The sequence below is a fragment of the Nicotiana attenuata genome, chromosome 7 (genome assembly GCF_001879085.1).
Source record: "Nicotiana attenuata strain UT chromosome 7, NIATTr2, whole genome shotgun sequence".
Lineage (NCBI taxonomy): Eukaryota > Viridiplantae > Streptophyta > Magnoliopsida > Solanales > Solanaceae > Nicotiana > Nicotiana attenuata.
The window spans coordinates 67,431,211-67,443,327 of NC_031995.1; the positions used below are offsets into that span (position 1 = coordinate 67,431,211).

General features: G+C 35.7%; 1 protein-coding gene across 1 annotated transcript in view; it reads left to right on the forward strand.

The window, feature by feature from the left end:
- LOC109229253 (putative uridine kinase C227.14) overlaps nucleotides 1,209-12,117 on the forward strand; it is a 14,596-nt gene continuing 3,687 nt past the window's right edge. The window contains exons 1-5 of the mRNA XM_019394632.1: nucleotides 1,209-1,546; nucleotides 2,149-2,282; nucleotides 2,436-2,479; nucleotides 10,575-10,652; nucleotides 11,708-11,900. Of these exons, the coding sequence (XP_019250177.1) occupies nucleotides 1,492-1,546; nucleotides 2,149-2,282; nucleotides 2,436-2,479; nucleotides 10,575-10,652; nucleotides 11,708-11,900 (504 nt within the window). The 5' untranslated portion in view covers nucleotides 1,209-1,491. The remainder of the gene's footprint in view (nucleotides 1,547-2,148; nucleotides 2,283-2,435; nucleotides 2,480-10,574; nucleotides 10,653-11,707; nucleotides 11,901-12,117) is intronic.

A 12,117-nucleotide genomic window follows, 5' to 3' on the forward strand; every position in this document is an offset into this window, starting at 1 on the left:
AAAATATAGAACAAAAAAGTTATTCAATGACTATATAAGTCCCTTTAATCTAATAGAGATTTTATTCATTAAAATTCAGACAATATTATTGAGAATATTAGAATAAAATTTAAACTAAAAAAATTATTTCAAGAGTAATAAAATATATATCTTCTATTATATTACAAAAAAAAATAGTAGACAAAATATTAAATAAAGTAATATACTAATAAAATACATAACAAAAAAGTTATTTGATTCCCTTTGATTTAATAGAGATTTTATTCATTAAAATTCAGATAATATTATTGACGACAACAGAATAAAATTTAAAATAAAATATATTTCAAGATTAATAAAATATATATCTTCTCTTATATTACAAAAACAAAGCAAGCAGACAAAAATAACAAAGTAATATGCTATAATTTCTATTAACAATGTATAAATACTAAACATTGGATAATAGAATAAAGAAAAATATAAAACAAAAAAGTTATTCAATGACTATATAAGTTTCTTTAATTTAATAGAGAATTTATTATTGGATATATCATATTGACAAATAAGAGATAAAATAGCAGGGGCTAACCAGTTTTTGGACTGGTAATTGAAAAATAGCCAGCGTTTGCCAAGTCATTCAAAAATAACCACTATTTCGCTGCAATACGGAAAGTTCCAGCATAATATATTGGAGATTAGTGCACCTGTGTATGAACTTCCATCATATTATGCTGGAACTCCAACACACGGAAAATTCCAGCATAATATACTGGAGAGTGGAGCATCTGTGTATGAACTTCCATCATATTATGTTGGACCAATATATTATACTGGAACTCCAGTATATTATGCTGGAAGTTCAATATATTATACTGGAACCGTATAATTATACTAGAACTCCAGTATAATATACTGGAAGTCCGGTATATTATAGTGGAACTCCAGTATATTATGGTGGGATATTTTTTCGATTTTGAACAGTGTTTTCGTTCAGATTTATCTTTACATAAAAAGTGGCTAAAATTCGATTATTTTTGAAGTTGTGTCTATTCCTCAATTACTATTTTTAAATTTGACTATTTTTGAATTTTTTTCAAATAAGATAATAATTAAAATTTATTAAAATAGTATGATCTAATATGTTCAAATAAGCCCGATCACTATTTAATTTAATTAATGCTATTTTTTAATATTAATCGCGCGTAGGAGTACCAGTAAAGGGGAACACTCACGGCTTTTTTCTATTTCCAGGCGAACTCGAGACTCGAGAGTGAGAGGGATTCTATCCATTAGTTAGAAACAAAGCCCGAAAAAAAGAAAAGAAAAAGAAGAAGAAAACGACGAGGGAGTTGAGCAAACCGGAGGAACCGGCTGCTGGGAGATTGACACGCAAGGGTAGGCGTGTGATACACCGGAGTTGAGCAAACCGTAGGAACCGGCTGCTGGAGCAAACCGGATGTTTCAGTCGAGCAGCGTAATTTGCCTATGAAAATTTGCGACTGAGCTCCAATGGAGGTTTCATCATTTTCGACGAGCTTTTCGAAACTCCGATTTCGGATTTCAGGTTTTATAGTTTCTAGATTTACTGCTTTATTTTAGTACTTGCTCTATATTAATTCAACAGCAATCTCATACATCATATAGATCAGCTGAGAGAACTCTTGATTTCGTTTTTGAATCAATTTCTGTTTGGTGCAGAAGTGTTGTTGTATTCTTCTGTATTTAACATTTGAATTTTCGATTATGGATGTGTATTTGCTGTTTTGGCGATTGCCGTACACAATAATGATTTTGGCGCCAATTGATGTATTTAAGTCTCAACTCTCAATTGACAAGCATAAATTTTCTTTCATCTTTTTAAACAGATGCTTTAAATCTCTTTAAGACCGTGGAACATTATATTGTGCAATCACTCGGTCAATCAATCAATCGTTCAATTAGACCTCAATCCGAAATCCATTCCATCCTGTTTAGTCTCTGAATTTAGAGGCTAATCATAGTTAGAATATATTTATGCTGCCGTCACCTGCTGTAGCCCTCTTTTTTATATGAGATTTAGATTGGCTATGGTTTGTGGGAAGCTCAAGTAGGCAGACTTTGCACATTATATTATGTATTCTTCAAAAAGTATACTCCTAGCTTACAACAATCATTTGGGCTTTGCAGAGACATTGCTGACAAAAGGTGAAAGCTTTCCTGTGTGGATTAAGTGTTATGCATCCCCTTCATCCACGAAGAATGCCCCTGGAAGTTTATTCTGTCAAGCTGGGTTTCGTACTCGGAAGTGGAGTCTTTTGCAGGTTCAGCTTCTATGGCCAGCTTGACTTATATAAAACTGACATTTTTATTTTGATGTGACTAGACCCGTATATTTATCTAGAATTGCGAAAAGTTCTTGTTTTTAAGTCATTGATGATTTCTGTTTGCAAATGTAATTCATATTTCTTTTTCAGGTTTCATGTAGCCGAAAGAGTGATATTCCTGTCATAGAAGCTGGGTATGCTGGCTATCCAAGATCAATTAATAAAATATTTTGAATTTTACATTTGAGAACTATTTCAGTTTTCCCATACCCTAATGCATTCTATTTGCTTCTGTCCTGGATTTGCTTGTTGAGATTTGTTATTGTTCAGTCTCCTGTCGCTCCAGTTATCTATATCAACCTATAATACTGTGTAGTAGGATCATACTGCTCGCAAGATTTCATATCGTAAACTGCGAGTCAATATTACGAGCATTCTGGGCCTGGGCACTTTTCTTTAGTTTTTTTATTACTATTTTCTTTATCAGTCATTTTTATACTGCTAATATACACATTCTTCTGCGAGGCTGCCTTTAAGCAACCTAAAGAGACCTCTAACTCGTAAGAGAGCTGACTAAATCGGTTATGAGTCATCTCATAGCCTGAGTTCTATTGTTTCTAGTGGTTTAAGCTAATTGAAAGAAGGTTGAAATTCGAATAGCTTCTTCTATTGAATAGACACTGCAAAAGCTTTTAATGACTCTGTGGCTCCATATACAGCAATTTATAGCAACAGTTTTCTTGTTAAATGAGCGAGGATAGGAACTTGCCTCAATTCTTTCGTCAATTTCCAAGACATGTCATGGTATTTATTTACATCTGAGTTGGATAGGGCCATATGCACTTCTCTGGGTCGCACTCCTAGTTGTGGAAGTCAAATTATTAGCACGAGCCGCCTTGTAGGGACCTCTTCATAACCTAACTGGCTGATTATATAGACTGGGGATTCTCAATATAATTCATATGAGACCTTTATAAAATTTAATAAAAGAAAAACTAGATCCTCTCTCTTTCCAGAATTACTTGTTAACTTGGTGTTTAACCCAAAAAATAGTTTTCAAGGTCAAAGCAATAGTTTTATATGACGGCCCACAAGCAACCGATTCAATCCGAAAGATATAAATTTTTATTAATGCAACGTGATAGAGAAGTGGAATATACTGTAAATTAGCCGAACAGAGCTTGAAGGGCCGAACTATGGCTAACTTGGGAGCAATATGCTGTAAATTAAAATGTATAGAATTGTAGAGAAGAAAATTAGATTCCCCCAGATGGTGGTAAAAGTATGTCTATTTATAGGGCTAAATCTAAGTAACTATTCTCCTTGAATTATGGATCCATTATGAGCATTTACTCAATCCATCCATTACTTTTGGAAGACTTGTAACAACTGTGTAAATGCTGAAATTCCGTAACTGATGAGTTAATTCCGTAATTGATGAGTTAATTCCGTAACTGATGAGTCAATTCCGTAACTGATGAGTCAATCCCGTGCCTGTTGAGTCAATCCCGTGCCTGTTGAGTCAATCTTGTAATTGATTGCCTTGTTCTGACCGTTACAATCATTTATTGCATTTATTGTACGTTACATAATTGATTTGTAACTGATGGTGTAATGATGGTAAATCCCATATAATCCGGGATTAATTGATTCCTTCCTCATTTGTAATTATGGGATATTCTCCCGCAGCTGATCTGGGCTATTTTATGATGATCGGTTCCGAAGCTAACAGGCACGGTACGAGTATGTTCGGTCCCGGGGGTGTTTCACATATCATCTTTACATGACATTCTTCACTTCTCTCCGAATTTTGCTGACACGTGTCGCCATTTAATAGACCCACGTGGCGAGTCTATTTTTCACTAATACTGATAGTCCCCCCACTTTTCGGTTACTCAATGTGATGTGACCGGGAAGTGGAAGATTTTATCTTTTTCATCCTTGCCTTTGCCTCATTAAAAACCTTGCCGAAAAATCCAATAGGGACAAAAACCGGACGAAGGAAAAAAGAGTGCAGAACTTAGAGATTCAGATGACAACTCCACCGCTTATGTTCCTTTCGTCAATAATCGGTTGGTTTACCCCTGTCTTGTTTCGGGGTTTGAAGACAAATGTTTGCCTTATGTTTGCAAAGTTTGATATATAAATTTCGGCTTTATTTTTTGCCTATTTTAATGTTTGGGTCTTTGTTTCACCTTTTGTTATTTAACTTTGTATTAAAAATGCTTCAAAGTTTCGTGACTTTTTGAATAAGCACGAATTATAAAAGAGGGCCCTTTTATAAACGACACTTAATGAAGAAGACGTCTCAACTTCATAATGGTGTAAACATACGAAAGAAGAAATAGGAGCACACATTTCTTTGAATAACTTTGAGGAAAGTTTTGTATCATTCGAACTTTCAAATTATATAATACTTTACATGTATTTAAGTATCATCTATAACTCTTTCGTAACTGTTTTCTTTACAACAAATTTGTAAAAAATTCAAGGGTATATCTTGCAACCCACGACTAAATATTGCCTTTTAACCTAGATATTCGTAAGATTTTGTAATTTACATCTACGAGTGTATATTTTATCATAGGTTTTTGAATCAGGCTTGTGTTTTTGGCTCTTGATTTGCTCTTAACTTTCGATTTGTTGGGTAGATTACCTCAGGCTTGACTCGGATTCTGACTTTTCTAGTCTTCTTTGCCTTCCATATATATATAGTCCCCCAAGTGTTAGAGCTTTGAAGTATGAAATCTCGAGCACCGGATCGTTTCTTCCTTTGGTCCATTCCCTTAAAAGGAAAATATAGACGGGACTCGGAAGTATATATTTAGATGATGACTGCTTAACCCCCTTTTTTTTATCAGAAGGGTTGTAACCTAGACCGGGAATAATATAGTGTTCCTCGTGTCTTTCGGGTCTAATATCATCATTTGGCATTTTAGGAAATTTATCCGAGTACTAATTTTTCTTGGCACTTTAGAAAATTATTTGAGTGCTCATACTTAGTCTTTTAGACTTAAAATATATATTTTGATGCATCTTAACTTGTGCGATGTCTAAAGTTGCACCTTTGGGTGTCTAACTTTTAAATAAAAGAGGCCCCTTTTATATATTTTAAACGCTATGAAAAGGACGTCTCCTTTTCATTCAGGCGTAAAATAGGATCGATTGATCCGAGTAGACTTTTAGTATGAGGGAATATTAATCCCGGTAGGATTTACAAGAGTATTGACCCCATTAAGATTTACGGGAGTATTGATCCCGATAAGACATTGAGTTTAAGGGAATATTGATCCCAAACAAATATATATCTTAGTAGATTTGTCCTGAAGAGACATTTAATCTGATTGGATTTTGAATCCAAATTGGAGTAGATGAACATACTTCCAAGTAGAGGGACACGTGTCCGAAATAATATTTGAGATTTTTATTTTGTATATATGGAATAATGATCGAGTCATAATACAATTAGCCATTAAGAAAGGCTTATATATTTAACTTGGATGGTCATTGTTGGACCGAATATAAGTCACGTGTTTGTTCAAAGCGAACTTTATTCTGGTGACATATTTGCATACATTTATCTTGACTTAGATGTAAAACTCTCATTTTTTATCGTGGGATTCTTGACTCTAACATGGAGTTCTCGATCCTTTTTGTGTTGTATATGATTTTTGAAGAACTCATTCAATACTGTTTGAAGTGTTTATGCTTGATATGGGCAAGACAACTAACTGAGTTGAGATGGTAAATAATGTCGGAATACTCTTAGGAGTTCTATCTCCCAAGGTAATCAATTGTTTGTATCACTTCTTATAATGTCAGGTCAAATTGACTAATCTTCAAGTATAAGTAATCTCCCTAGTGTTTGAGTTTTGAAGTATGAGAACTCAAATACTGAATCATAATTTGACAGTCCGCAGTTTAATAGTCCCCGGTAGGATAGTTAGTTTCGATATTGATGGACTTTCAAATGGTCCAGTTCCAACATAGGGACGGTACCAGAGCTCTTTTTATCAAATATTTTGTATTATGGCCGGGAACTACGGAGGTTCCAAAATGTTGTCGAGGATCATGCCATATCTTGATTTGATCCATTCATACTAACTTTGATGAGTTTTCGATTTAAAGCCTTATTAGCGGAGTAATTTTCAACGCTTTCTTTATAAATTTCTCACATCATATATTTTGTTTGTTTGGTCCATGTGGCATTTTAGCTTTTGGAGCCTTGAATATTCTCAAATATAATTCTCCTTCAACAAGGCAGTACGGGATGAGACGCACTCAGAGTTATCGAGAGCATGCTTGTCTTTCGGTAAAGTCCCATTCTGCAAGTAATAAATGAATTTATTATGCCAATTCCAAATTAAATTAGTCAGGCTTACCTCATTTTCATTCTAATTGATGATAGATCAGGGATCGCCTAAATAAGAAATGGCTCGATCCCGAGACTGTTTGATCCGGAAACGATATTTCTCAATAAGAGCCCAGAGTTGCTCTCGGAGTCAGTGATATCAGCAGTAGATCCGAGACTAGCACATCCGGCTCGATTTTCTTGGGCTGCATAGTTTTCTTGGATTTGATCAATCGTTAAATTAATATTTTTGCTCTGAGCCCCCCCAGCTAATTCAAGTCCTGTAGCATATGCTTCATACTTTTATGAATTATCTAACTACTTCCCTGATAGGCATTAAGCATTGTCCCTAACTCGGGAATTTTAGTACTTGTGGACCTAATTGTGTAGAAGGCCCAGATCCCGAGAATTATCCCAGAAATAACATATACTATTTTTTTAGCTTCGGGCAATATGTTCGAGCTAAGATTAATCATGAAATCTGCTAAACTTGTGATTTTATAGTCGCACGTGGCTGATAAATAATACCATATTCACTAAGTTCGACTACTCATTTAGCTAGCCTTCCTGACAGTTCATGTTTATGCAAAATATTGCGTAATGAAAATATAGTGACTACGGAAATTAAATGACATTGAAAATAAAGCCTTAGATTTAGGGCAGCTACAATTAATGCCAACTTATCAAAATGTAGATATGTAGTTTCCGTATCTAAGAGCATTTTGTAATATATAGGAGAATTTGTACCTTTATCTTCTTGAATTAAGATTGCATTTACCGAGATATCTGACACAATTTGGTGTACCAGCAATCATCTTTCTCTCGGAATTTTGAAAGTAATGGTGCGTTGTTGTTAGCTAGCAAGTTCGAATGATTCGACTTTTTGAACTAAACCGATCTTTCGAAGTTCCGTAGCTTTATCTTTTATTATTTGACTCTAGTTTCTTCTTTTGCTTGACCGGATTATACCGCGGGTCAATATTGAGCATATAAACCTTTACCTCCGGTGGTATACCTGTTATGTTAGCATGGAGGCAAGCAAAGCAATTTTTGTTAGCATGTAAAAGTTTAATCAACTTACCTTTAAATTCCGGTGTCGAGTCTCGACCAACGTAAACCTTTCTATTTGGGAAGTCAATGATAATCTCTAGTTCTTCAAATTTGACCTCGTGGCTTCTGATGTTTTCGGTTCAATGATTGCTTCCGAAAATATTTGTATTATTGTCCAAGGTTATTAATGAACCTTCTTTCCTCGTGGTCTATTGCATCCCGCAGCTATCTCCTCTTTTTCAGTTGTTAGGTATGGTATCTTTGTAAGCAATCTCGTGAATGTTTTACCCATGTTCTTCCTAATCTTTATTCTTCTCCTGTGGAATTTTGCAATTTAGCAAGGTAATTCCTTACCTGTTCGTGTAGATCTGGATCTTTTTCAGCCCGTGAAGAAAATCTCGTATCTCTTTGCTCGGACCTGTTTTTTTAGATTTTTGCGTTTAGATTCGGATCACCCAAGAATCACATCTGTTTGATCTCCGGACCTGTTTTTGACTTTCAATTGAAAGAACGTGTCTTCCTCTATTCGGAGCTTTGTATTATATCGAATGTAAATTTTACTCCTCAGCTCCGGGAAGGTCCGGCGTTATTCTTTTGACTCCTTCAATTGGATCCGGAATCACCTCGGTTTGGTTTTCGAAACTGTTTTTGGACATCTTATTAGTGTCGATTCGACTTATCGTGTATTCTTTTGTTTAAATCCCGATGCTGTAACGGTTATGCATATCATTCTCCTATGATAGATAGGAATTCCCGGAGGTGTTCTATCCGCTCGTTCCGTTCCTTAATCTGTTTCTGTAAGGTTAGAACTAAATTTTGCAAATTAAAATTACCTGGTGTATCTGAACCTCATGTTCCGAAACTGTTTCGTACAGATCTGTTATAATTAGTTCTAGTACTAATAGTTGCGGTACCAATATACCGATGTACATTCTCCATTTTTCTCTGGTTGTTGCTTGCTTATCATTATCATGTCTATTCTTCCCTTTTTATTTTTCATGGTAAAGCCATCTCCAACTTGGTTGTCCTCAACTGTGTTGATTGGAAAATTTTGGCCATGATGAAGGTTTAAATTGAAAACAAGCGAATATTAACAAAAATAGTTAATTCCGTAATTGATGAGTTAATTCCGTAATTGATGAGTTAATTCCGTAACTGATGAGTCAATCCCGTGCCTGTTGAGTCAATCTTGTAATTGATTGCCTTGTTCTGACCGTTACAATCATTTATTGCATTTATTGTACGTCACATAATTGATTTGTAACTGATGGTGTAATGATGGTAAATCCCATATAATCCGGGATTAATTGATTCCTTCCTCATTTGTAATTATGAGATATTCTCCCGCAGCTGATCCGGGCTATTTTATGATGATCAGTTCCGAGGCTAACAGGCACGGTATGAGTATGTTCGGTCCCGGGGTGTTTCACATATCATCTTTACATGACATTCTTCACTTTTCTCCGAACTTTGCTGACACTGTCGCCATTTAATAGACTCACGTGGCGAGTCTATTTTTCAATAATACACTTGGTTGCAGTGAGTGTCAATTCTATACCAACTATGCTTTACTGGCATTGTTCCTGAGGCATATGTGCGGAAAGAACTTGCCAATTTATGTGGGGCTCATCCTTGTTCAATATTTGATCAATAGTATGGTGACCATGCTGCATCACTTCATGTTTTTGGCAAGCCAAGTATTCATTCATTTATTCATTCAGTTCCGAACAGGCTCGTGGCAATTGGAAATGTAGGACCTCCTTAGATATGTAGGACAAAATCTCTCTAGTGAACTTATGGTGGATTACAGTAATTATTTAATGCTTGCAAAGTAGGATAAGCAATTGGAATTTGACCATGTTCCCAGAAAAAAGATACTTTAGAGAAAGGACGAGCACGACTGAAGTGGCTATACATACAAATCTATTTACGGATCTATATGCTTTGATTGGAACTGGAAGTTCCAGAACAGGTGGCAAAGGTAGACTTCATCCACCGGACGCCCTGGCTTTCTTTTTAGTTTTCCAATCTTCTGTCCTTCATTCTTGCAGATGCAAATCATAGATGACCTAGTGGCATTTATGCCAGACCAGAGCATTCTTCACTTCAGGTTCCTTGGAGATGAAATACCGGTTACCACTATTGGGATGCAAGCAGCCACCAAGCTGTGGACCCCTTTGTTGTTTTTGTGTAGATTGATCAAGCTGATATGGGAGTTTATATTGCTCGTACAACGGTCTCATGCTGGAATGTTACTGCAGGAATATTAGAAAAGACTTGAAGAGGACAAAAGGGCATCTGGAGTGATAGAGGAGAACTAGGATTGAAAAATGATGGTATAGATTTGATATGAGCTCTACCTGCTTATAAGATGTTCCTTTGTATATTATGTGGACTACAGCTCAGGATCAGGCCACATCCATTTGTTGTTGACACTTAATATTAGTTGATTGTTTTTTATTTCTTGTATTTTTTTTGGCTTGGCTTGGACATGCCTAATCCTCTTCTCAGTATGATATCTTCTATAGTAGCCCCTTATCTGTGTTACCTTCTCTCTTATGAGTAAGACCACTTATTACGTAAAAAAAGAAAAGCTCAACTCCGAAAACAAATCAGTGTCTAACTGGAACGATAAGATCAATCTAGACTGAGTACTTCATTTTTGCTCTTCCAGAGATAATAGATACCTCCTTTTCTCTCATATGGTGATTTCATAAGCTATTAGTGCATTTCCAGTCTGTATGCTGAAAAATAAAGTCTGTGCAATTGCATGTCTCACTTTGCATGAGAAAAATCTGTGCTTCTGGGAGAAAAAAGGTAGATACAACTGTGATTTATTGAATAATCTGAATTTATATGTTTTACTTCATATTTTCTGTACCTTGTAGGTGCATGGATGACATATATGATGCTTTGGCCGAACACCTTGTTCCAACCGCTGCAGCAGCATCAAGCCCTAATTTTAAGTAAGTTATCGTTATGCAAATCTATTTGATGCTTATCTGCATCTCAAAGCGGAAAGTTTGATTGCTATTTACATGTAATTTTTCAAGATAGCCATGGTTTATCTCGAATAGATGCACTTCCTAACATTAAGGCCTTACTGACTGGAACCCGGGAAGGGAAAATGAACGAAAGAAGAGAGGATTCCTTTAAGTTTTTGCTATTTCTATTTTGCCTCTATCATTTGGCTTGTTATGTGAATGAGATGTATATGAATGTGTGCCCTAGAGAAAAGGAAAAATGAGATGACAGACCCTGCACTCCCAGAGGAAAAAGAGGAAGAGGAAGATATACCCCCAAGAAGCGACGACTAGAATGTGTGTGTCTAGATTATTCGTGTAAATATGTTACTAAAAGAGAGTTAACATCCATAATCATCATAGTCACTGAATCAGTAGCTGAGTCAATTTCAATAATAAAAATATGCATATTTGAGTTTCTAAATAAGAAGTTGAGCCATTATCAATAACATAAAACACATCCCGAGTCTGCATAATTAACATACATATTGACTCATTTAAAGGGGTAGAATGTGTATCTTAATTTAGTGATTATGATGTTTATGGATATAAACATCTATTCATCGACTCAAACATGCATAATTTTCCTTTTATGGATATTGATTCTCTGTAATTTTTTTATATTTGTGTTATTATTTACTTCTATCATCTCCGATTTCTTCCCACTGCTTGTACTTCATGAATTTTATAACCATAAACTACTACTACTACTACTACTATCATCATCATCATCATCATCATCATCATCATCTTTTTAAGACGGTGGTGGGGACCCACTAAGGTTTGAACAAATGGGAAGCAAACATCTAGTATTTTTAGCTTTCGCTGGGAATTGAACCTGAGACATCATGATTTTCCTCTCACTTTACTGACCACTAGGCCACACCCTTGGGTGCAACCATAAACCGCTATTATAATCAATAAACACTCGACTAATTTCCTAGTTTGGCTGATCCCATGAGGCGCCTTAATGGAGAACAACTTGCCTAATTATGCAGGCATATTGTTGGTCTTGCTGGCCCTCCTGGTGCTGGGAAGAGCACTGTTGCATTTGAGGTAGCTAAGAGAGTCAATAAGTTATGGCCCCAAAAGGCTTTTTCCTTTGATTCTCAAGTTGATCCTCCAGAAGTCGCTATTGTTCTTCCAATGGATGGGTTCCACCTTTATCGTCATCAGCTTGATGCTATGGAGGTCGGATTTCCTAATGGTTTTTTATTATTCGTGTTGCTTCAGTTGACTGCAATTTCTTTGACCATTTCTTTGTTTTTTGGCCGAAACATTTGATCTATGTAAAAATGGACTAAGTAAGTTGTTTGATGTGTGTCGTTAGCTGGTTTTGAGTTATCTAGACAGAAGACAGGACAGAGGACGAATGTTGAGCTAATCTTGTCTTCCACCTTAAACGCTG